The sequence below is a fragment of the Harmonia axyridis genome, chromosome 1 (assembly GCF_914767665.1).
Source record: "Harmonia axyridis chromosome 1, icHarAxyr1.1, whole genome shotgun sequence".
NCBI lineage: Eukaryota > Metazoa > Arthropoda > Insecta > Coleoptera > Coccinellidae > Harmonia > Harmonia axyridis.
Window position 1 is genome coordinate 32,401,871 of NC_059501.1, and position 27,096 is coordinate 32,428,966.

At 33.9% G+C, this 27,096-nt stretch overlaps 2 protein-coding genes across 2 annotated transcripts in view; one reads left to right on the plus strand and one right to left on the minus strand.

The window, feature by feature from the left end:
* LOC123670542 (flavin-containing monooxygenase FMO GS-OX-like 4) overlaps window positions 1-27,096 on the plus strand; it is a 55,445-nt gene that overhangs the window by 5,305 nt on the left and 23,044 nt on the right. The gene's annotated exons all lie outside the window — the stretch shown is intronic.
* On the minus strand, window positions 12,072-19,718 carry LOC123670544 (senecionine N-oxygenase). The gene is made up of 5 exons (XM_045604034.1): window positions 19,294-19,718; window positions 16,337-16,475; window positions 15,602-15,901; window positions 13,411-13,719; window positions 12,072-12,508 (listed from the first exon to the last, which is right to left on the minus strand). Exons 1-5 carry the CDS (start codon window positions 19,479-19,481, stop codon window positions 12,197-12,199), a joined length of 1,248 nt encoding a protein of 415 aa, XP_045459990.1. The 5' UTR covers window positions 19,482-19,718; the 3' UTR covers window positions 12,072-12,196.

The following is a 27,096-nucleotide window of genomic DNA, read 5'->3' on the forward strand; positions in this document are numbered from 1 at the left end:
AAAAAATATACATATATCCACAATATGTTGCACTATATTTCTATTTCTCAATGATTGAATAATATATGTATATATTTCTTGAAATTGAATAACAGTTATTCTATTTTCACTTTTTGCGGTTGAGAGATTCACACGAAACATATATTCATTAATTTTTCAATTTTAGGAACCAAGTTCCACTGCAAAACATTAGGTACTCAAAATTTTGAAAATATTTATTCCTTGGTTCACATTAGGGAATCCAATCCCGTACCAAAATACAATCACGGAAATCCGCATGACAAAAATTATTAATCCCGCGGATCCGGAAGAAATTGTTCACTTCTGCTAAAGGACATAGAGATTCTGCAGGCCTGCGAAACGTTTCCTGAAATTTAAATATCAACGTTTGGTTCAACTGAAATATACATCTCAATACTTTACCTGAGCATGTGATCATTCTAATCTTGATTTTGTATGATTAGATCACAGTCAGGTTTCAACTGAAAATTTTTCAAATATTTTGATTTGAAAGGATCATTATACAGGGTTAGAACTATTCAGAGGGGCACTACAGGGATATCGAAAACTGTTAAAAATACAGGCTGGCTCAAATAAAAACAAATTTGCGATATTGAGGGTTCAGTGTGTTGGTGATAACAGATCCAAAATATCTCCAATGGTTCTCGAGATATCTCGAAAAAACTAAAAATCGAAATTTTCTTTTTTTCTGTATAACTCATTTGTTTCTGGAGATAACTTCACGAAATTCTGGATAATGAAGGATGAAACGTCTTGCCCACACATCCAATGTTCCGAAAGACTGACACCCTGCAAATTCTTCCATTGATCAAGAAGAAGTTCGAGCGCATTTTTTTTGTCTGATATACCTTGTATATTCAAATGAAACATACAGGGTGGCCATTTGAAAACGAAACAGACGAGATTACAGACGAAATAAAGTTTTTCGATAGAAATGCTCGGACAGGTCGATTTCTGTTTCGAGGGGGACAACTTAAGATGTAGGTTACGGACGCATAGCGCTTCAACCCTTGCTGCTACAACCCCCACCCTCAATTTTTGAATAGGGAAGATGGGGTAAGTGATACCTCAATTTGAAGGTATTTTTATACTGATTTCAGCACAGTAATTGTTTTTTCATTTTATGCATTAGTTCTCGAAATATTCATGCGTTAGTTAGTTAGGAAGGAAGCCACAGTCATGGTTGTTTTGAAGCTCAAAATGTCGATTTTTCACAAAACACTACAAGTGCCATGAAAACACCACTTCATTTTCAAATACTTAGTTAAGAATATTTCGAGAACTAATGCATAAAATGAAAAAACAATTACTGTGCTGAAATCAGTATAAAAATACCTTTCAAATGAGGTATCACTCACCCCATCTTCCCTATTCAAAATTTGGGGGTGGGGGTTGTAGCAGCAAGGGTTGAAGCGCTATGCGTCCGTAACCTACATCTTAAGTTGTCCCCCTCGAAACAGAAATCGACCTGTCCGAGCATTTCTATCGAAAAACTTTATTTCGTCTGTAATCTTGTCTGTTTCGTTTTCAAATGGCCACCCTGTATTCAATATTTGCTTTGGTTTCGATTCATTTTGTCTGTGTCCATCTTGTAATGAAAAAAATTCTTAATTAAGACACCTGAAGGCCATTTACTGTCATGAAGAACTTCTTCTCTTAGAGAAGAGTCGAAGTTGAGTTTAATGCTGCTGTTTGAGCCCTTACCTTTCAATTTCATACATCGAATTTCTAAGTACTGCTAATTTGATTTGAGAAACTGGTTCATACCATCTTCACTGATGTCACCATATATTTTGCTAACATAAATACTTTTTTATACTGGAGAAACCTGTATTTTGAGGGGATTATTCTTACATTTGCCAGCCATTCTGAGCTTAAGATTGAATTTTGTTTATCACCTCACTTTTTTTTTTTAATGGAGGGAAATCCACCTTATGGACACCCAACAAATCTCGACAAGTGTGAAACACCTGTCGGCACCTGTTGGGTAGTGTAAGGCTCTCCTGAAGGGCATACTCACTAAAACCTCCATTATACCTCCGCCGAACCCGTAGACAAAGGTTCCAAGGACGCCAATCTTCCTCTTACGTGTTCAGCCTTAGTGCGGCCGGGTCACCAAGGGTTTTTTCTACGGCGGAACGGTCCGTCTTTGTGTGACGCTGTCCTGTCCTAGGAGTTTGGGATTGGACAAAAGCAATTCGTTTTCGGTGGTAGAGCCATTCAACAGGTAGCCTAAAAAGCGTGAGGAAACTACCCGTCAATGAGCTCTCTCGTTTCGTGGTTTCCATCATAGCTCTGTTTACGGAACTCAAGACTGAGGTAGTTTCCCGAAGGGACTTGGTCGGCAAACCTCCTCCTTTCAAACTTAATCTTCCACGAGGAGACGCCTCTTGACCCTGGTCTTGCGACCCATGCGAGCTTGCGCAACTAACGCAAACCCTAAGTCCTTACAGCATAAAATCAGCCTCAGTTCGTGCAGGGAAGTTATAAGGATGGGGATTTTTAGAGGAAGTTAAGTAATTTTGATTGTGAGCAGTGGGGTTGAGCAGAGTACTAACATACTGTTTTGTTATCCTCGTCTCCTAAGATTCGAGGTCATTAAAGTCATAGTTACTCCTCGAATAGTGTACCGAGAATTACACTTAAGGTCCTAAACTGGCGCCCGTGGAAACATAAGTAACACTTATTCTACCACGTACTCACAGCTAAATGTTGGCATCTGCTTGCTTCCTTCTCGGCCTCTTGTGTCTCGTTCTGCTAGACTTGTCAATGATTTCCACCTACCTTTATGGCCTCTATCTGGTCGGTTCTGCGCCTCTCTGGTGGACCCTGCTGGCCGGCTAGCTGGCTGCTCTACTTCCCTTCTCGTGTTGCTCGTTCTGCTAGAACCTGTTGTTTGAAAGAGTAGAGATAAGGGGATGTTCTTAGGGGTGTGATGTTTGGGGAAACATGGGATTGTTGAGGTAGGTAGCAGGCTGGGATTAGCCACGCCACATTTTTTGGTCAGTCTTAGTTTCACTGTTTACTTTACAGCAGGCATTTACTACAAACCCTCCCACCACGACAAGGTGCTGACCACGGAAGGTATCACCTCACCTAGGTGTGTGTTTGTTTACGACTTTGATTGTCGGCATACTCGGAGTAAGGCATAGTAAGTTTATGAACGCTTCTGAGTAATACCATAGTATAAGGAAAGGATAGTAAGCCAGTGTAGTGCTTTTTTCGATTTTGTTGATGTTGAGCGCCATCTAGTTGCACTCACGTTAAGCCTCGAATTTTACTGTCAAAAAATTGGTCCGTAAAGTGGAGCCCTCTGAAAGAATTGGTGTTATTTTGAAGAACTAAAACATTTGAAATAGAGTGGTCAGAAGATTTCTATATTTTGATATTTTTTCTGCTCTACAATAAGAATTTACGCCAGTGGCGTGTATTTGTGATAAACAAGTGCAATGCTACAAGTTATCATGAAAACACTAATCAGGTCCAGTCGTCATGAAATGATATCTCTAGGTTTTTTCAGGATTGATGAATGGAATAAACTCCATTTTCCGGGATATCGATATTGCAATTGAATATATTTGAAGAATATTCGATTGATATTGTTTTGTTATAGATTGAGTGAGAATAGGTAAAGTTTCTATCAACATTAATTTCCTAATGTCGTAAGTTCCAATAAAATTTCTCAAAAGCTATATTTAGCATTTGACAGTTGGTTTCGATCATTTTTTCCCAACCTTTTACGATTCTTAGAGTTATGTATTTTATTATTCGACTGTAATAATATTTTCTGACCGAAAAATCAGCCCATGTTTTTATGAATATTTGAAGAAAAGTTTACCTTAAACAACCAAATTATATTGAAATATCTCAATGATGTTGAAAATAAATAAAATCATGTTTTATTTTTATATTTACCTTATATTTAAAATTGAAATGAATATTTTCGGGTTGTAGTTTGTGGATTGAACATATCAATGGATTTTTCATATAGCTCAGGAGCTTGAAATATTAGAGGTTTCCTAGTAATACATCTTTTTTGGTAAAAATGAAGGAAAAAAAATCGAAAATTGGAAAATTCAGTTTTAATATCAAATAAAAGAAATTTTATAAAGAGTTCAAGAGTTGGTAGAGACAGATGGAATTTTAGTTCTTCTATACATACTAAGCAAATAGCCACTCTTAGTGCTGTGCAGTTTTTTTTATAAAGTAAATAAGCTACTTTATTAAATCCAAGCTCAACCATTAACGAAGAAAGAACTGAAAATGATTTTTTAAATCAGAATCGTTGTTATCCTTGTTTAATTAAAACTCTTAGCTCTCTGGTTAACATCAGTTCTACAAGATCTTGTTCTAAATCTGTTATTTATCCAGCATTCGAGAAAGGACCTATTGCCTCAATCCCTTCAATATTCAAGTAAATGGTAACAAGTGAGTATCAAGGTGAATTTAGATGTCAGAAATACATTAAAGAATTTAGCTACGACCAGGTCAGAAGCTTTCGATTTCTAATTCAATAAAAATTTAGAGAGATTTCCTCAAATTTTACTGAATTAGAAATCAAAAGTTTCTGATTTTTTTTTTGTTCTTGGAAGGAAACAATATGATGTATTTTTTCGATACTCTCTATCATTTGAATTCAACCCGCACCAATTCTTTACAAAATAATTTTCTATGGGAATAAAGCTTTTCCGATATAAGACACTATACGATATTGATGAGGGTTATTGAGTCTCAGTGCTGCCCTGGTGATAATGAATTTGATGCTTTGAAAAGCACACAGTTTCAGTCAATAAAACCTTGTAATCATGAAGATACTGAGCGAATGCTCTTGCAACCATCAATAATCATTATGAATTAACTGGCAATTATTTCTTTGAAGTTGGCAAAAATAACAAATTGGGTACCGAGACCCATATATTTGATGGTTTCCTTGTCACTATATATAACAACCGTGTAGCAACTTGCAACGGATAAAAAATGTGGGCTCAAAAATTCATTGACAGAAAGGCTTATTCAAGATCGACTCAAGAATCAAATCCCATTGCAATACAGAGAATGTAAATCCCACAATAAGCATTCAAAATTAGCATTGTTACAAATTACATCTGCAACAGAGTCTACCTGCAAGGTAGTCAGCCATATGTTAATGAAAATATTTTGGTAGTATGACAACAATTCCGTTTATGATATGTTGAAAGCCTCAATTTTGATGACGCCATTTCATTATGATTTGAATTATTGTGGAATAAAGAGAATTATTTATTTATTTTTAGTAGTCCCACAATCGAATAGCTCGAACCGAAGTGACATTAGAAACATATTCTATTTTATCTTTATATTTTGAAGGTTATTTGGACTTTCCTTCTGTTCGTACAATATTAAGATATAAGTTGTTTTGCTTTTCTGTTCATTTGTAACGAATTTAAATCAATAAAGTCCTATTTTCTAAAAATGGGACTTTATTGATTATTATTATTATTATTATTATTTTGAATGATTAAAAATTGGCCTTTTGTATATTCAATAATGTTGAACAATTGACAGTTTCACATTTTTCGATGATTGCCGAGATTTAAGTAGTATATATTGCAGTTCTTAACAACAAATCTAAAATATATCTTCTATGTTCCGAGCAGATGATATTCGTTGCGAACCATTCGGGCAGAAAATTTTTAATGCATTTAACACTTTTTTTTTTCAAATTACACATGACTTTATCATTGCAACTTTTCCCTATATCTTTGCTGAAACAATCCAAAACTATTGTTGTGAATTTCTCCAGCAAAGATGTAGGTGCTTTTAATCCACATTCAAAATTTAAACCGTAATTTTTGAAAAAGATCAAGAGCTCATCTTCATTTTCAAGATTTTTAGGAGCCTCCAAAGTGATTTTACAATCTTCACACCCGAAACGCTCCCAACATTTTTTGACCAAATAACCTGCAAAATATACTACAGAACATTTTTCCAATGTCACTTCATCTCGAAATTCGGTGGCAGGAGTACTACTTGGACTACTTGAAGAATCCGAATCGTCCGATTCTGATGAAGACGAGTTTTCATCGAGATTCAATAAGGGAAAAGGTTCGTTGTTATCTGCCACTAAAATATTTTCATCGTCATCTGCCTTACTACCTGCATTGTCACTTGCAGATGGTCTTAAAAAATCTGATACAATGCTAATTTTGAATGCTGTTCTGAATGAACTTACTGTGGGATTTCTGTTATATCCCCCTCTCTGACGATACACAGAAAATTGATTCTCGAGAGGATCTTGAATAAGCCTTCCCGTGAATAAATAGTTGAATCCCTCATTTCTTTGATCATATGCAAATTGCTTCACGGCATTTATAGTTAATAGAAAACCATCAAAACTATCAGGCCTCGTTAATTTGTTATTTTTGCCAACTTTATACAAGTTTTCAATTAATTCATAACCATTATTAATGGCTGTTATAACTTCCGGATTTCTATCACTAAGTGCACGATTACAAGGTTTTGTTGAATGAAACCGTGTGCTATTCAAAGCATCAAATAAGTTGTTGATGGTTTCCACAAAGCGTGCAGTATTTTCGGCTGTTGCCGATACTAGTTCTCCAGTTCTTAGGGCTGTCATTATAGCAGCATAAACACTGTGAAAGGAGAAAATAAGATATTTACCCAAGTACATGTCAAATTCTATAGAAAAACTACCGCTCAATTGAGAGTGAGCAAAATAGGTACCAAATGGTATTTTATGATCCGGTCCTAGGGTCGTAGTGCGTTCAATAATCCTTTTGACCTTGTAATAAAAGAAATTGGAGGTACACAAGAAAACGCTCAAAAGATAGAAGTGTCTAACGACAAGAGATGTAATAAACCATAACAGGCACTTTGAAAATTTGCCGCCTGGCATTTCCTTATCATTTTAAGATAAATATAGTTAGTATGTTTCAGGATATACTAAAATACAAATTCAATTTAATGCATCCTCAAACCCCAAAACAATTTTCGTTAAAAAAATTGCATAAAAAAATCATCCAAGTAGACTAGCAGTATCATTCATTATCGCTCATTGTTCCAAATTATCGAGAAAATTAATACCGATCATCCAAAGCGGAGCTAATTTTCGAGACTAATTCTCAATCAAAAACCTCATTTTGGAAATCCATAAATAATTTTCATTACATGACAACGTTCAAAATACAATTATAGATCCTTATGTAGACGCAGTAATCGTACGCTGGGACACAGCAATACAATCTAAATGCCATAAATAAATTCATTCTCATTACAGGTATACAGATACAAAAAGAATGATCGAGCGGATTTTGAGAACATTAAATCCTCCAAGAATACACTTCGTCCTCAATTCTATGAATGATTCAAAACACTTTGTTTTTTTGATTCAGTTTAGTTAGAGGAGGATGTGTGTACATTTCAAGACCCCAGGTTTAAAAGAATAGAAAGATTCGTCGGTTCTCAATTCAGAATAAAAAAATTTTTGACCACTGAAATAGAGAAATGTCTAAAAATCACAATGCATAGGGAATAGAAAAGCAAGATTTCAAATGAAAAAACTTTGCCAACGATTTAAAAGACGGCAATACATTGCGAATGTGGAATCTTATATTATAATTTTTAGAACTCTTTATTGCTAAATTCATATGTTTGAATCTTATATTCAATTTTTATATTTTTTTCATTGATAATATCCCAATTTTATTCATATTTCTTCGGATGAAACCACTTTCTACTATTATATGAATAATTTTAATTCAATTGTATCTATCAATTTGTTTTAATTATTCCTGAATAGAGAGTTAAGTGATCATTCAAACTTTTATCGTAATGCAAAACGCAATTATTCGAATAAATATTCAATGAATATTCGAATATTCAAATGTAGTGGTAACTTAATAATAACATAAAAATTGTTGGCAATGTCATGCGACCCCTTTTCAACCACGCCACTGAATGAATTATCGTATTATTTCTGCGCCATCTATAGCTCATGATTCAGCGCCATCTATTATCGAGTTACTTCTCCACTTTGGGTAGTCAATAGTGTTCGATATATGCAACCCGTAAAACACCGGTTCCAACTACAGTAGTGACTCCAAGTGACCAGCTCCTTGCCGTCAAACGGCGGTTGGCTTACTATCCATTCCTTATACTATGGTAATACGTACTTACTCGAGTAAGTTTATGAACACAGCTTATGAGCAGACGGTATTGCTATCATGGCCATGTCAAAAGCCCCCGATTGGCAACCAAATACCTTCAAGACGCCATGATGTAAGCCGCCTGGAAGACTGGTGCCACAAACGGATAATTATAGTGGACCCAGAGTGCTTTCGTGGCAAAGAATTCAAGCGTTGAAAAATTCGTAGTGTTATTGGCAATCCTATTCAGCAAACCTCAATTATCAGCTTTTTGCTGTAGACCTTAATGACCATTGACAGCATGATATATTCATTCAAGAACTGAAGGTTATACTCGTAAAACTACTAAACAATAATTAAATAATAAAACTAATGCAAAATAATAAGTCTGAGATTAAAATAAGTACTAATAATTGATTGTAACGATTTCTTATTAATATATGGAGTATTCATACTGCAGAAGTATGCAATAAAAATAATTGCTGGGATTCCTTTTCGAGAATCATGTAGGTCATCCTTCAAAGATTTAAAAATACTCACTTTGGTAGGAATCTACATTTTTGAAGTTTGTAAATATGTGTTCATGAAAAGATATTTATTTGTTAATGATATCGAACATTGTTATAATACCAGAGGAAAATTTTTGTTAGCACTAAAAAATCACAGTACTGCGTATTATCAAAAAAATCTGCAGTATATGGGTTGCAAAATTTTTAATAGATTACCTGTAGAAGTACAAAATTCTCCAAATTTATTTATTTTCAAGAAGAGGGTCATTACTTTTAGATAAGAATTGCTATTATATTTCTGAGTTTTTTGAATGAATATATTTATTTTGACGTTTTCTTTTGTTGTATGCTCTCGCTCTGTATATTGAACATAAGAAATAAAGATTATTATTATTATTATTATTAATATACTTGATGGAATAACCTCTCACAATGAATGAAACCGCAGTGGTTAAGAGCGAGCGAGTTAACTGGTCGGACATGATTGTGTGTGCCTTAAATGCTTGTAAGCTACCAACGGTAGTGATTTTGAACGTCATCTTTCATTTTAAATTGTAAGTTTGTCATGTTGGCCTTATTAGCTAACATATCTTATTACAAGCACATACCTTAAGGCTATCACTATCAGTGGTGGGATTCTGTAACGGCAAAGCGAAGCGAAAACGTGACGAAACGACAGTTTTGCTCGGTTCGGTATTCTGTAAAGGGATTCGGCAATAGTCGTGTTTGCCGAAGCAAAGAACGACCTCATGACGATAACGAAACATTTTAGGGTTCGTTGTCATTACGAAAAGTCCGACGATGTTTTTGATTGGTTTACTTTTACCACGTGACCAAGTCTTAAGCGTCATATTATGACACTTGAATGATTTCGAATGTATTGATTCTCCATATGAGTCTTGATTAACGATTGGCGCCATATAAAGGAGTCATGACAACTTCCAGGAAATCGAGCATTGGCATTCAATATTAAAAGATCAGAATTGCAAATCAACTGCACATTAATTGAGTGATATCCTTTTCTGTTCAAAAAGGAATGCTCTTCTTCTGATGGCTTCAAGATTTTTATGTGTGTACAGTCGATTGCTCCAATTATTCCTGGTATTCCACATTTTTCAAAAAATTTCCCTTTATTTTGGTTCTTCTCAGAATCATTAGGGAATTTAATTCTTCCTTGGAATACATGGTTAATCAATTTAGTCACTTCACTAACACAACGACTGACCATGGGTTGACTTACTGCTAGCAAATATTCTTGTCCAATTCTTGTTGGTAATTTCCTCTGGCAAAAAATCTCAGAGTTATCAATATTCGCTGTTCAAATGGCGTTCTCGTGTTCCTCCAATAATTATCCATAAATGGTTTCAATTCATCGAATAGAACGTGAACTAAATGTTTCGACAAACGGAAAACGTCTATGAATCTCTCATCCGTTAAGTTAAATGGATCACTTCTATCTCGAAGAAATCTATTCTCCTCTTTTGTAAGAGTTAGACGAACTCTTCTTGAGATTTCCTCGTCGATGATCAGAATCATTGAAAACATGATGAATATTTCTTTATACCTATACCTACACACTATTAGTTGACTCCCCGAACTTATTTTGTAGTATGGGTAGGTTTTGTAACTGGAATAAGAATGAAGGTTTTAAATTATAATCCATTGAACGAGGTTCCATTTCGAATTTCTTCCAGTGCTCAAATAAGACTTTTTGTAATACTCAATATTTGCATTCAGGTGCTGTATTCAATTAGCTAATTCATTCTTAATGATAAACTGAACAGTTTAAAATGGTATGAAACCCTTTGTTAAGTAACTTCCAATGAGAGTCATAAATCAAAATATAATTTCTGACAATACTCAAGTTAAATACTGTGGATTATTCGAAGGACATTACAGCTAGAGTCCATAAAAGGGACTCTTATCTCATTGCTCTTATTAGAGATTATCTCAGGTACCTCATACGTCAAAACCTGCAGAATCCTACAGTAGCTTAAATATCTACTTATTTGCAACGTTGCCAATGTTCCTTCGTGTAAAGTCGGTAAGCTCCGACAACGAAACTAAAAGCGTAAAGATAACGAAACGATAAAGAAAAAGACGCTTACAGAATACCGCATTCGCTTCGCTTCGTAACGTTATCGCTTTCGTTTGCTATGATAACGAAAGTTACAGAATTCTACCCCAGGAGAGTACTATCGTGATAGTTACTATCCATGAAAATGAACCTTTACACACAGGGCCGTCGCTAGGGGGTAGGCAGAGTAGGTGGTCGCCTAGGGCGCCAAATTTCAAGGGCGGCATTTCAAGCTCGGTCAACAAATATCACATGTGTAGAAATGGAAAGTACCGAATGAGATTTGATTCGGAAAAATACCGACAAATAATAATCAAAAACCATCAAAGGTGCCGCATTATAATCATAAATAACCAGATGTTGCGTTATCCCCTCATAGTGTTGTTTACAAGTTGACGCTAAAAAACCCACGCATTCATCACTTTGTCGGCGTTCGATTTGCTAATAAACATTCCCGAATTTATTGCCATTAGGGGCGGCTTCTGGATTATTTTCGTTTTCAATTCTTCAATAATCAGAATGTTGATTGCACAGAATGGAAAGCAAAATATACGAAAAACGATTTCATTTCACCATTCAAAGCTTATTCTTCTTAAGAAATATAAGGAGTTTTATTATTTTGTAAAGCATTCCATTGTATTTTGATATTTTTCATTTTTTATATCAAATTAACTAGTGCTGAGCGTGGGCGCATTCGAATTCAAAATGATGGTTCATCCGATTGTTTTGCTCGATAACCTTGAAGAAAAGGAAACAAAATGTTAAAGCTTTTTATGAAGTCGAAACTGAGCAGAAGAACCTGAACCGCAGGGTTTCTAGAGGGACGGCAAATAACGGAGGGCGGCATTATCAACTTTTTTCAGGAAAACTAGAATACTGAAAAAATGAACCAAATAATTTTTTTTTAATTTCAACGAATATCACAAACGATTTTTTTCGTCAAATTCACTAATCTTAAAAGTTTTTCCATCAAGAATGTCTGCAACATATATTCGAATTAAAAATAATGGTTCATTTAATCATATTGAAGAAAAAAATGAATATTCGAGTGTTTCATGAAGTCGAAACTCAGCAGAAGAATCTGAAACCTGAATTCAATTCATATATTTCATCATTTATTCATAAGAATTCAGTTTTAGCATTGTGTAAAACTTCTGTTAGGGCGACAAATTTTGTCTCTGCCTAGGGGGGCAGTTTGGCTAGCGACGGCCCTGTTTACACAATGAAAGGTGGGTATTCTAAATATTTATGCTTGGCTTTTTATGCACTGAAAATTATTGGATAGGTCAAAATAATCAAGATTTCGAATTATCCACTGGATGTTATCAATAATTTAATTAAATACATAAATATTACAGTAAAAAAATAAAGAATAAGAAGAAATATAGCAGGATATAAGGCCAGATATATTCTTAAGTAACAGCGATTTGTGTATTATAAGCGAATTATTGCACCTTCACATAAGTATCATCATCCACAATTTTATATCTATTTTCTCTGAAGTTGTTGAGATCTTCATAGAGCCTTTTGACACTGTGATCCCTAAGTTTGATTATTACTGGAGCAATTGGTTCAGTATTGGCCATTTTGGCTAAGTCGTCATAATATTTTTGCTGGTCAGGACCCATCATATGTGCTTGGCGTCTACTGTATCCTTTTTCCCAACGTATTCGCATATCTTCTTCAGTATCATGGTGCATCATTTCTTTTGAAGGCAACATCATCGAACCATTCAGATATTTACAATAAAACCTTGCCTGAAATTATAAGAAATTCAAAACTTGATCTATATATACTAGTGGAATAAATTAAAGGATCAAAATAAAATTCGAAATTTTTAGCGGTTTTTCAAATGGCTGTATTTTCGATAACAATGGTCTTATCTCGATTTGAAAAAAAAAACTTTTTGAAGTTTATAGTTTTATTGATCTCATGATGAAAAAAATTTTCAAGCAACGTGTACCGCTCAATCCTAATGAATACAGTACCTAAAATTTCTGTGACATTTTTTCAGTTTCCATTTTTGGCATACAGACTTTTTCCAACTTAACCACTATATGGATGCGATAACTTGTTCATTCAGCTTATATATCCTTTTTTCAACATTTCGATGCGAGCACTTCTCGTTGAAATATCGAACTTTGAATTGGAATGGACCTTTTTGTCTTTAACCATCAATATCTCACCAATCAATGATTGCACAGAAAATTTAAGGAATGTTTTGAAATCTTGAATGAATTCTCTACAAGAATTAACTATCGGATTTTTCGGAAGAAATTTTTTTCGTTCTATACATTAATTTGAAAAGTTGATAAAAAAAGGCTTTTGGATAATCAAGCGCTGAATTGAAAATATCGAATGTTGAGTATGCGTTTTACAGTTCAATATCACCACAAAAATCCCAGAGAATTTCAATTCAATCCATGGAGCTGTTTTTTTGTTTCATTCGATCGAATTTTCATAAAATTAAAGGAACGTTTCGAATTTTATTATTATCCTTTAATTTATTCCACTAGTGTATCTTAATGATCCCTTAGTAAACTTTCAAATCGAAATTGAATATTAAAAATGAATATTTATTTCATTGGATTAAAAGCTTCGTAAATTTCGCAACTATGATTGACAACCCAACCAATGAAAATTAGGTACTTCAACTCACCTGTAAATCGAACATTTGGAAGGCACAAACGTTGAAAGGTATGCCAATAAAACACATCGTGGGCTTTTCAATATGGATCATGTGCTTGTACAGAGGTTGGATGTGATTGTCAGTTACTGTAATACCGCAAGATTGATGGAGGAATGGAAAACTGTATTTGAAGCCTGTACAAAGAAGTATACAGTCAAAACAACACGAAGTTCCGTCCACAAACTCTACCATTGTTTCGTCAAGTATACGACGAATATCAGGCTTCTGTTCAATGAAATTCATGCCTTTGGCTTCTTTGACGTGGTGACTGAGTACAACCTGCAAATGTTAGAATTTGTTGATAATTAATTAATTAATGATTATATGGGGGAAATATTAAAATCATATAGAAAATGGTCGTTATTGGGCCAATTGCAAAGTCCCCGATCTGATGCACAGATGGCGGTGCTAGTATTAAATTCATATGATTTTTAGTTAGGTAGTACTAACCTTTAAACGATACGTATCAAAATTTTACAGCAGTCCGACCATTAGTTTGTGAGATATTGCGTTAATGCGTTGTGAGTGTAGCTACTTTTGTTATTTGAAAAAAATGGAAAAAAGAATTTCGTGTGCTGATAAAATATTGCTTTTTGAAAGGAAAAAATACAGTTGAAGCAAAATCTTGGCTTGATGAAGAGTTTCCGGGGTCTGTACCAGGAAAATCAATCATCATTGATTGGTATACTAAGTTTAAACTTGGTGAAATGAGCGGTGGACGCCCAAAAGAGGCTGTCACCGACGAGAAAATCAAAAAGTGCACAAAATAATTTTGAATGACCGTAAAGTGAAGTTGATCGATATAGCAGACTTTGTGAATATATCATACGAACGTCTACCAAATCATATATTTGTACATGAGATCTATGGTAGACCGGGGACTTTTCAATTGGCCTGTTATAAAAGTAGTAACAAATCGAGAAAAATGAAGAATGTAGTGACGTGAAGTCAGGACTTTTCTTATGCGCCAATAGTGTCTTTGGAGACCACATAACTGAAATTTTGCGTCGAGCTTAAAACTGCGGTTATATGTACTGTGACAGTAATTTGGCGGATGCTAGTTTCGAAACATAAATTACATTATTTCAAAGATTCCTGCGTAGGCTTCCCACAATACATGTTTTCTTTTTTTTTTGCGAAGTTGTTTGATGCGCCATGTGCTCGAAAATTTGGTTCATGCTCTCTCATTCTTATGGTAGAACGATTGCGTTTAGCACAGCGAAACAACTATTGAAGTTTTTCAATCAGATATCAGATGCTGGATTATAGTTTCGAATTGTGTTTATTGCTTTTTTCACTTTTCTTTATAGTTTTGGTATTTTGGGAAGAAATTGTGAAATTTCCGTCTAAACGGGATCAAATAGCATCGTTCAACTGGGACTGCGAGAATCTGGATGAGTAAAACTGAACTATTAATTTTCACCAATATTTGACTTATATGAAACATTCTACTTTACTGAGACATTTTTGTATATTTTCCAATGTGAATGAATGCCGGCAATCATACAGATTAAACCCTTCAGGTAGTGTAATTTTTTTTCTCTTCTTCAGTAATTTGTCACATAATCATTATTTAATTGCAATAGTAATATTTTCATTATATCAGTTCATTCTAACCTACTTTCATATTTAATTTTCGTTCAAATCCCTGATATCAAATATTTTGGTGGTTTCTTGCGTCATTTTCAAGGGTTTGAGTAATTTTTGTTAAACCACCTGGCGCCCTGAATTTTGTTTAATTCATTTTGAGTATTCACCCCCTTTTCCACTGCAGCAAAGCCGCGAGCTGCCCCTTTGGAAATAATAAATGTGTTACGATATTTTAGGGACTAATTAAATGTCAATTGAACACGTAACGGTACATCTACCAGTAAAATTTCTACAAGGCCGAATTTATCTCGGAATTTTTTGTCACATAAATATTAGCCTTTTCGTTTCCTTTCGGATGATTTTGAAATTTTATTCAGACGACTCTGGGTTTGGCTCCCTCTGCCGGATATTCAAATATTTTTTTTTTCATTTTTAAATTTCTTTGTGTCGCTGAAAAAAGAAATGATAAAACATGAATAAAATTCGTTGTGTTTTTGTTTGGAACATATTCGAATATTTTCTATATGAAAATGCGTGTTGATTTTCTGTTTGAAATTTCTCAAATTCTAACCTTTTCTGCAACCTTGGATATATGGAGGGCCATATCCAATCCAGATGGTCCGGCGCCGACCACAAGAACTCTGAGTCCCGCAAACGGCTTTGCACTTCGATACTTGTGACTGTGGAATATTTCACCTTTGAACTTTTCTTGTCCTTCGAATTTTGGAATTGTTGGCTGATTATAATGTCCATTACAAATAATGACAGAATCAAACTCTTGCACAACCTTTGTATTTGTTGGCTTGTAGATGGCCGTTATTTGCCATCTATCCCCTTCCAAAGGCCTAATTTCTGAAACCATGTGATTGGTCTGAAACAAACATTTACTTATGAATACATCGATCTCAAAATTGAATACACCATGACATCATGCTAAATGTAAAAAAAATATTTTTTCTCATAATAATATACGTCGTGATAGTGAGCGCTGAAAACAGAAATGATAAACCAAGAGTAAAATTCGTTATGTTTTTGTTTGGAACTTTATGAATTACGAGTATTAATTATTTTAGAAATTTTTTTCAAGATATAAGAGATGAGAAGTTATTTACTGAGAATTGAATCCAATTTGGCCAAACGAGAGAATCATAAAAGAGAGACTTAATGATTTGAGAGATAGGAAAATGAAAACAAAATGTTTATCACATTATAGCATAACATATATGTTTAGAGATATCGCGACTACACCTATTCCTGAATGCCAAATGTGCATTTTGATGCGATAATAATTTTTGTGTTCTCTCACCTTTATAATCGGTTGAAGTCCAAAGTGCTCCACATATTGGGTCAGAAATTCCAAAATTTCAGCTTGAGTCAGATACGATTTATTCTGATCAGGTATGGGAAAGTCTGGAAAACCCATGACTTCTTTTGGAAGGTTAGTTCTGGAATGAAGATCATAATTTGGGTATATTGGCACTATATATTATTCAAATTCATGTCGAAATCTTATTCGTGTTGGTGCATGTAATGCCGTTATCAAAAATGTCAAATAATACTAGGTAACTCAAAAAAGTTCAAACACGCAATAGTTTTCTACTTTTCATGATTTGTTTTACGTGAAAAGCAGTAGGTAACCCAGTTGAAAAGTATCAAAGTTGACCTCTTCCTAGTAATTTTCTATTGAATGTTTACGTTCGAGATTATGAAATTGCATCAGTGCCTTATTTATCTGTTGTTTGAGTGTTACTTGGCGGACAGTTATCTTGGGTTTCCCATTAGTTTAGCTTCCGAATTTTGTTGAAGGCATGGAACAATTATCAATCTGCGCACTAAATGCACATTACTTTCAACACAATCTTATTCATCACTTTTTGGAGAAATGAGAAAGAATATAAAAATAATAAATGGATAATGCTGAGGTTCGATTTTTACCTTTCTATACAAGGTGTGACAATACAGAGTTTTTCAAGTGGAAAAATTAAGATTTTTGAAAATTACTTGTATTCCTTAATTTTGTTCTTGAGGGGAACATTTTCTTAAAAAATTAAAAACTATCATCATATCATTTCATACTGCTTCGCGGCAAACTCAACCCCTTAAATTTGAATAGAGAAGATGGTTTGCGCAATATGTTGTTTTTTCTCCTCAATATGAGAACATTTCTTCAAGATCTTTTGATTTTTTTACTCAATGATCGATTCGGAAGAACCTCTCAATTTTTCTGAGCATAAAATGAGACAAGGTGGGGTGATAAAATTTTGAAAAACGAGACAGGGTTACATAACTCTTTTTTTTTATATAAGACTCTTGATGAGTTAAGAGCTAGTTCGAGAAAATGGTATTTTGACTAGGGATTATGAAAATTTGCTTCAATTTGTAGTTTAATTAATTCATTGGACTTGAGTCTAAATTCATTCTTTCATAAGATAATTCATTTAATTTCATTTTCATTAATTTTTTGGGAAACACCAAAAGATTACTCATCTCTCAAATTAGTCTTAAAATGTGAATCGACATAACTTTCAAAATCATTATTTTTATTGGAAACATAAAAAGTTACTGATAATATTTATTACCCTACGATGTCATGAACTTCTAACAATGATGAATGAATTTGTAAAACATTAGATATTATTTTTATTGGGAATAAAATGAAATGAAATGAAATCAATGCTACTTTTTTACTGTTGTTTGGTATACTCGCACTATGAGTTAACCCTTTGTATAATAGATGATTAACAGTAAATTGTAAAAATAATTTGAAAATCAACTAAAAATCTATCTATTGGTATCATATAACATATCATATGATATAACTCTCCGAAAAACATTAAACATCAACTGAAGAATCCCAACTGATACTTTGGTCCTCAGCAGTAATAAGGTTAAGTCCTTCGAATATGAAATGAACTGAAAAACCTTCACGGCGATATTGAATTGCAACCAATATTTTGTTCTTGATTGAATATCAGAAACTAGAAGATTTTTCATTACTCTCATACTACCGGGATGTAATTTCAAAGTGGGAAAAGCGGCGATTTTTTAATGAGATAATTTTTTTAATCTTATAGTACTGAGTGAGAGATCATCTTATTTTTCCGATTTCAACGAAACAAATTCTAAATGCTGTTTAGTTATTTCGGAGATAGCGTCTACAGATGAAGAGACAAAATGCCAAAAAACGTTTTTTCATGTTATGCTATTTTTTTCTCATCGCCCACACTTTATTTCATGGTGAATTTATTGAATGTTAAAATATGAACTTCACCGATTTAATGTTTATGAATTGCCTTTTTTAATTTATACGAGCTTGAAATATACTATAATGTACCTATTTATTTCTTTGCATTTCTTCACAAAATTATTCACATGTAAAGTAACACAAGTTTGTGCGTTGGGGGTTAATGTATTTCAATATCCCCTGCGGTATTCATAATGAGTATGTGATAATTAATTTAAAATAGAGAATACTAATAAAATTCATTCGTTTTATTAAATAGAGATGAAAATACAAGTTTCACAGACATTGATATTGATAAATATCATGCATTGATCAATTCAGGATAATAATATATTCTTCAAATTGAATACTAATAAGTTTCACTGCACGTGGTTAAATACAAATTAAAATAGAAATTGATAGATGTCAGAATTTAAAATAGAACTTTTCATAATAATCCAAAAAACGTCAAACTTTTGATAGTGTTTCTTGAAAATTTCAGATAAGGGTCTTTTGTTTATGTTGAAATAGATGAAAATGTATCATATATGTAATGAGTATTGTTATAAAAAAATATTTTTTCGGCAACCGTCCGGGAAGTGCTCACTCCCCGGACGCTTTTTCTCTGAGAAAGTAGCATTTCCCGGCCTAGTCCGGAAAGTACGTACTTCCCGGACTAGGCCGGAAAAGAATCATAGAATCCATAGCAACCGAGATAACGGCTGACAGTTCATATGAAATTAGTTGTCAAAAATTTGCATATTTTTTGATCGCAATCGCAATAAAATATGGAAAGCAGCAGCGATAGTGTTATTCTACATGGTTGCCGAAAAAATATTGTACGCAACACGCCCGAAAATGGTTTTTTTGGACTCACAGACTTCCAGGACTCGCTTACGCTCGTCCTGGAATTTTGTCTATTCGTCCAAAAAAACCCTATTTTCCGGACTTGTTACGTAAATTACTATTTTAATTCTTGTCGCTTTTTGAGTTTATATTCACAAGAATTTCTTATTCGGGGAAATATCGCCTACACCTACCTCAGTTCTTGATACATAGCAGAATACACTGGAAATCCATATTTATCCTTTCCTACATCGTCAGTGTAAACCCAAGTTCCACCAACTTGAGCTGCCATCTCGAAGAGCAGGCAATCGTGACCTGCTGCCTTAACGTGCTTAGCAGAAGAAAGTCCCGCAGCACCACCACCAATGATTGCTACACGCATTTTGAAAATATTAAAAAAAAAAAATATATCACCACCAATAAAAAAATGAAAATAACAAAGTGGATTCGAAAAGCACTTGAGCACAGAAATCTAACGCGCTATGCGGGAAGAGATACTACTTGATTAATGTTTCTCCTATCGAGGGGAAGATAGATTAACCGTAGGACTGTAGGTCGATATCTTTTATAATTGGTAATTCATCGTGTGCGAGAACCGACCGATCTAATTGCATTTTCCATCTCATTTCATCACACTACTAGTGTTACTATCTATATGGGATGTGGGGTTAACATTCTTACGTCAGATAAGGATAGTGTAGACTACAATTGTGTTTTTCCTATTTTTGCGAAGGCTCTTATTTTCTGGGAAGCCCTTGTGTAAAACTTGTGGTGCGAAATACCCATATTAATCATTAACTTAAGCTTGATCTACCTATTACAGATGCAATTTAGAAGGGAATTAAATTACTTATTGTTCATAATTGGAACACAAATTGGTTCTCCGAGCCCATCGGTCTATCATCTCGTCACGATGTCTGTATTTTTCAAGTTTTGAGCTTGGAGTGATCTCAAACTGATGAAAAATCTGTTCTCAAATCCAAATTTTCCGGGTAGGTTTCGATCTCGAATGTCACAGTTAAATTCGAAAATGAATAAAATTTTCCTGCAGATCGAGAAGAAAATTTGCATTCGATGTAGAATATCAATTTCAAGATTCTTGCAACAATTTCAGTTTATATAGGCGCCAGAATCATAGAAAATTCACGCAAAATATCCAAAACAAAATGTTGAAAGCATTGACGTGAAGTCAGGAGCTTTTCAGCACTCGTTATTCATACACCAATTGGATTCTTGAAGATAACATACAGGGTGTCCCGTAAAGACCACGTCAAACCGAGGGAGAATGTAGATAAAAGGATAACCCAACTGCTATGATAAAATTCCCATTATAAAAGTCTTACCGTTTTCGAGATATTTTTTTTTTGTTGAAAATAATGAATTTTTACCCCTTTCAATAGTTTTGCCCTTACGGTTGGTACAATTTTACATCTTTCTGGTTAATTTTTTCAGTAAAATATTGCTGAAGAATGATTTTAACGTTCACATAAAAAACATCCTCCGAAAATTTTAAAGGGGGGCTATGAGAAATATTTTTATTGGAAATTTTGGTAGTGGATTATTTTGTTCATGAAGTTTAGCCCATCGTAGTGGAAAAAAATGACCGAATACCGAGCTCCTGCTGCACATTACACCAATAAATTGTCTATTTTATTGTGATTTCAAAGAGGTATCACACAAGTCATTTGTAATTCAAAAAAAAAAAAGATATGGCTCTTTTGATTCAAATGGGTACGTTTCTGACAAAATCAAGTTTGTCAATTCTGTTAAGAAATCTTCGATGTTGCATTACTTAGTGGAAAATGGCAATTGTTTTCGTGCGAAAATATTACTCGCATAATTAGTCACCTCAACGAAATTCAATTTTGCCGGCAAATTTTGGAAAACATCATGCTGATCCAGATTTTTTTAATAAGATCATTTGGAGCGACGAGTCTTCCTGTACCAAGGATGGGTATAACTATATACACTCATTTTTTATGTTTTCTAACCAACATTCGATTTATGACAGCAAGTCAACTAGTTACCAGAAAAGTTGTCAATTTTTTGAGAAAACTTTTTTGAACTTCTTCATGGATTATGTTGGAACTTTGTTAGATATGAGGTAAGAGGTAAGAAAACTGTTCGGCATCTAAAGAATTTGGCTAGTTTACTCGCGGCAAGTACAAGCGGCCACTAAACTTGCTATCCCAAAAAAGTTCTCTTATCATTTGCCGGCAAGCAAAATAGCTTTCTTTACGCATGGTAGTTTATTTGCCCCTGAGTACTTTTTGATAGTGAACTAGCCAAATATAGACAATGCTTTAGATAATTAAGTTAAGATACAGTTCCCTTGAACAAATTATTTTCACTGAGACTATACTCTCCATAAGTAATCTGAAAATTCCACATGTACCATACAAAAATAATTTTAAGGAACAACCAATTTTTCAACTGAGTTTATAATGACAAATCAATCCCGGCTCTTTATGTCCGAATATTAACAGCAGATAAAATATCTGTTGAATGAATTTTTCGGATAATTTTTTCTGTTCCACCACTCGAGTCCCGGATAAAATATTAACTAGATAACTATCTGATAATTTAATTTAAAGGTCAATTTGGCAACTTCTATGTATACTAGCTTCTTGTTGAAGAAACGTAGAATTAGGTCTTGTGACTTGTGTATTTGAGTCTCTGTGATGTCTTGTCCATAAAATCATAATGTTTTGGGATCAATTTTGGAGGTAAGTCTTTTTGTTAATCCATAAATTTCGAGCGTGTGGATTGAAATAAAATGTAAATTAATGTATCATTTCCTTCATGCACAGCCGGCGTTAGGGCTGAAAGAGTGAAGCGAACGTTTCAGGCGCCTGTTTTTGAGGGGCGTCAATTCGGCCCAGTTTGCTGGTCGTTTTTACATATTTCATATTTGATTCTTAAAAACAACATAAGGTTGTTCTGCTCTACTGCGTGTGTCAGCATTCCCTTCAATAAAAATCTCCAAATCGCCTCCACTAAGCCGCCTGTACAATAATTGACACATGGCAGCCCAATCAATATGAACAGAATTCCCTATTACCCACATTGAAAGAGGGATATCATCATTATGTATTTCCGAGTGTATTTCACAAAGATGAAAAACAACACTACCTTCGCTTTCGAATTTTTGTGGAGCCGATGTTTACACATTATGAAAATTCCTACGATTTTGCATTCGAAACCAGTTACTGTTAAATGTCAAATGTTTTCAGCTTGTTTGATGTTTGATGCTTTTTCATCAAGCGCGCCGAAAAATTATTTGCTTCAGGCGCCAAAATTACACGTGCCTACCCTGCATTTTTAAAATTTTAAGATTTGTAATGTATAGGTAAAATCCATAACCCGAATAAAGAAAAATTCGTCCATCCGCAGTGAAAAAATTACTAGGTATAAATGCATAACATTTGGTACAAAAATCGGAACTATAGCGTTTTGATCCCACTAGCTAGAGAATACAAAGAATTTTGAGGTCAAAAAATTAAGATATTCAAAAATATGGATTTTTGGGAAACTCATATTTTTGGGGTTTTGAATGTTTGAAATGTCCGCAATGAAAATGTCCGCAAGAATTATGTACCACTATGTATCTTTTACTACTAATTATGTATCTTTTTAACAGAGAAAGTTGGAATTTTGAAAAGCTTGTTATTGAAATGTAATTACCCATTTTTTTTTTACCTTGTCAACTTTATTTGATATTTCATTGTGCTCACAATCAATTGACCCATCACCTCAATTGCCTTTTGTCGGAAGCGGAACTTCCTATCTCCTCAGATTTATTGTATTTTAGAATGATAGTGACTATTTTATCACCTTCATTCGTTATGTCCCTTGCACTTAATTACAGATAATACTTATTTAAATCTTATTTCCATTTGGTTGAAACTTTCATCAGCCACCATAAAACGAATGATGTAATGTTTTTAGTTTCTAGCAATAGACTATTTCTTAGGATGCAACGCAATTTCATGTTTTACATTCACATCTTGAGGCATTTATTACATAATGTTTCTTGATGGGTGATGAAACTAATACTTCAAAATTTAGAATTGATGGGTATTTTGAAAATGATGAATATTCTCTACAATATTTATATATTTTATAGAGGATTATTCACCGCGATGGCCTATTAGCTTATGGAAAACTGATCACAATTTTGTGCTGAAAATTTGCATGTTGGGGTTTGAGACAATGATCTTAATCTCTAAAATATTTTCAGATCTCTACAACTTCCGATTATAGCGGAAACAAACTACTACTTCCTCATTTCGAATAGCACACCCAGTATATTATTGCATCATTAAATGGCTTTTTTTATGAAAATTTTAGCAATATGCCATACCTTGGGTAAAAACTCAACGGTTCATGAGTTAATTGGATTCTTATGAAAAAAGTGGTGGCGATGAGGACTCACATTTTTTGAATATTTTTGCAGAAAAAGCTTTTTTCGAAAACATATTTTTATTTTTCGATTCTGCAAATACGTAGTATTATAAGATTGTTTGCTGTTTGCACCAAAAATGTACAGAGTGTTCCGAGGAGTGTTCATAAGAAGATCATGAAGTTCGACAAATCAAATTCATCAAAACTCAAGATTTTCAAATTAGGACCTATTTTTTTATGATTTCAGTCGATTCTACGTATAAAAATAGTGGGTGTTACTTAAGCAAACCCTATACCTAAAATGAATACTTTATGAGTTATCGAGGAAGATCTTTAAATGATGAAAAACGGGTATTTCTAACTGTGTGGAGTAGTCTGTGACTTCCGGAAAACTCAGAAAGAAACTAAAATTCGATGTTTCCTTAACTAATTTTGACATTCCAAAATTGCAATAAATTATTCGTAATTGAAAATTGAATTGGTTCATAAACCTCTCAACAATCTGAACGAAAAATTGGTTATAATCCATGAATTGTTAAATTTAGTTATCCAAATCTCGAATTTCTTTCAGTTATTTCCGGAAGTCACAGACTACTCCATGCAGTCAGGAATTGTGGTTCTTCCTCATTTAGAGTTCTTCCTTGATAACTCTTAAAGTATTTTTAGGTGTACTTGAGTGACCTCCACTATTTTGTACGTAGAATTGACTGAAATTATAAAAAATATAGGTTCTAATTTGAAAATCTTGAGTTTTGTTGAATTTGAGTCATCCATGATCTTCTTATAAACACCCTGTATGTACATTCTTAATCCATACTGAAAACAGTCCTATAATACTACATATTTGCAGATTCCAAAATGAGAAGGACTTTTCACAAAAAAAGCTATCTATTGATGATATACTGGGTGTACCATTCGAAATGAGGATGCAGTAGTATGTTTCCCGTATAACCGGAAGTTGTAGAGATATGAAAATATTTTAGGGAAAAAGATCATTGTCTCAAACCCCAATATGCAAATTTTCAGCTGAAAATTATGATTAGTTTTCCATAAACGTCTAATAGGTCATCGCGGTGAATCACTCTGTATTTTTCTGAATTTCTGAAAATAGATATGAAAAACTCATGATGAATACTCATTTTGGTCAACAAAATTGGAAAATTCCAAGTTTTAATCGTGGTTTATTCGGTTCTTCACCTGACGTTCTACTTACTATTGCGGTAAGCACTAGTCAGATTCGGACTAAACCACCAAATAACGTTATAAAAGAGGTAACATTTTGTGAAAAAAATCGTACTCCGTACAAAGTTTGATGTTCATCGCAGAAGCGCCAGACAGAAAAAGTATGGGTACCAAAGTTTGATTAACATGCGGAAAACCACGTGGTGGTAATCCCTCTTAATGTGAGGCGAGCCTTACCTTGCCGTACACTTTAGGACATTTTCTGAACCTAAATACTTACAGGAAAGTTAAAAATGGCGGTTTTGGAAGAATATTTTTTACTTGATTAGTAGGATTTACTATTGCAAATAATAAACTAAAAAGAATTGCCCAATATATGGAAGTTCATAAAGGAGTGTGTACACTGTTATTACTTATTAGTTCAATGGTCTACTAGAATTGCGCAAATATTTCATTATTTCCGATGAAATTTTACTCGAAGTGATAACTCGTGGTTTTTATTAGGTATTGGAATTTTTCCATCTTCAATAATACAGTATCGCGAGCCAATAAGAGATAACGAAGCAAGGTTTCAATTTATAGTTGATATTTTTTTTTAATTACCCATATTGCTATGCAAAACCGATTATTCTTCATTTTCCATTATGAGTCATTAATAAGATTTGAAATAATTCACTTGAATTCATATATTAGTATACAGGGTCCTGCAATAGTGTGTTAGGCTTCCATAGCTGCCAAACCAGACGTTTTAGAAATTTAGTTGAAAAGCATCCCCTCTGTACTTTCGATTCTGCATCTCTGAAAATTATTTTCTGATATACAGGGTGTTCCCAAAAAAAAATTTTCAACAAATGAGTAATTTTGTAAACGAAACACCCCTTATATTTCTGCTTTTTTTCAATGCTCTTCAATACCTCTATCATGATGCAAAATATTAGGGATATTTTTCCAAGGGTACGGATCTTATTCAGAAAAAACTGCAAAATTTCGACGAAACAGTAGTTCGGTTTTTACCGATTTCCAGAATTTCGAGAATTTAAGAATTTGCCTAGTCATCGTTCGTAAATGATCAACCTCTTTTATACAGAGTGTCCATTATCAATGTCCAAATATGAAGAATTTCAAATTGTTTTTTCTCGAGTTTTTCAAATGTAACACCCTGCATTTTTTTCATGATGATGTACACTGTTTAAAACCTGACATTTCAACCAAAAATTTCAGGAATAATGATCATAATAACTAACGGATATTTTAAATGTGCCACACAATGAAACCAAACTGAATGACCAATTCTTGAAAAACTTTAAGACCCTTCCAAAATCATAATCCTTGAAGTTCAACATGAAAATGATAATATTTGACCGAATAATAATTCTAACGATTACACAGTTTTATCATCACAAAAAAAAATATTATTCATGAAATCGTTCATAATATGATTTTCATGTCGGAGCAGTGCCACAAAAATTGTTTTCAAGTATCGATCAAAATATTGTTATTCAGAGCTCAAAGTGATTTTCGAATACAATAAATTGAGATGAATTTTGGTAAAGATGAAATGGTTGATATAATCTTCATGTTAGGACAGTGCCACAGTCACTGTAGATCCTATGTTGTCGAATATCCTGAAACAAGACATACATATGTTTTCGGATGCTTTTAAACAGATTTGTGGAGACTAGAGATGTCAAGTATAAAAAGAAGAGAGGGTAAAGTCGGCCACTAACGAAGACAAGGAGCTCGAGGCTTTACTGCATGTAACTGAAAATCCACACACAAGCCAAAGGTAGCTTGGTGTAGCCTGTAGTTGGAGCGTTCAGTTCAAAGAATTCTCAAAAAGAATAAGTATCATGCCTACCACTTTCAGATGCACCAGGCGCTTACCGATAGTGATTTTGAAAACCGTCTGAATTTCTGTAACTGAGCAAGTTTTCAAATTGAACAGAACCCTACATTTTTTGGATTTGTTTTATTCAGTGATGAAGCAACCTTCCAAAAATCCGGAGCCGTCAATAGGCACAATTTTCACTATTACTCTGTAGAAAATCCAAGAATTATAAGGGAAAGAGACAATCAACACAGGTGGTCATTGATTGTCTGGGGAGCAGTAATCGGCAATCATGTGATAGGCCCCATTTTTTCGAAGGAAATTTAGATGGAGCTGCATATTTGAATTTCATTCAGACCATTCTTCCCGGAATATTAGCTACGGAAATACGAAATGAAATATGGTTTTAGCATGATGGAGCACTCGTCTATTATTCTCGTCCTGTGATGGATTTATTGGACCAACAGTTTCCAAATAGATTGGTAGGGGCGGACCGACAAGATGGCCTGCTAGATCACCGGATCTAACCAAAATAGATTATTTTTTCGGGGGACACATAAAGAGAATCGTGTATGATGAAATT

Excerpts from the sequence above, each read along its gene's own strand:
- LOC123670544 (XM_045604034.1), bottom strand. The coding sequence starts at position 19,481 with ATGCGTGTAGCAATCATTGGTGGTGGTGCTGCGGGACTTTCTTCTGCT. Across the intron at positions 15,902-16,336 it reads GACTTCAACCGATTATAAAG|ACCAATCACATGGTTTCAGA; the intron begins GTGAGAGAACAC and ends TGTTTGTTTCAG. Across the intron at positions 13,720-15,601 it reads TATCCAAGGTTGCAGAAAAG|GTTGTACTCAGTCACCACGT; the intron begins GTTAGAATTTGA and ends TAACATTTGCAG.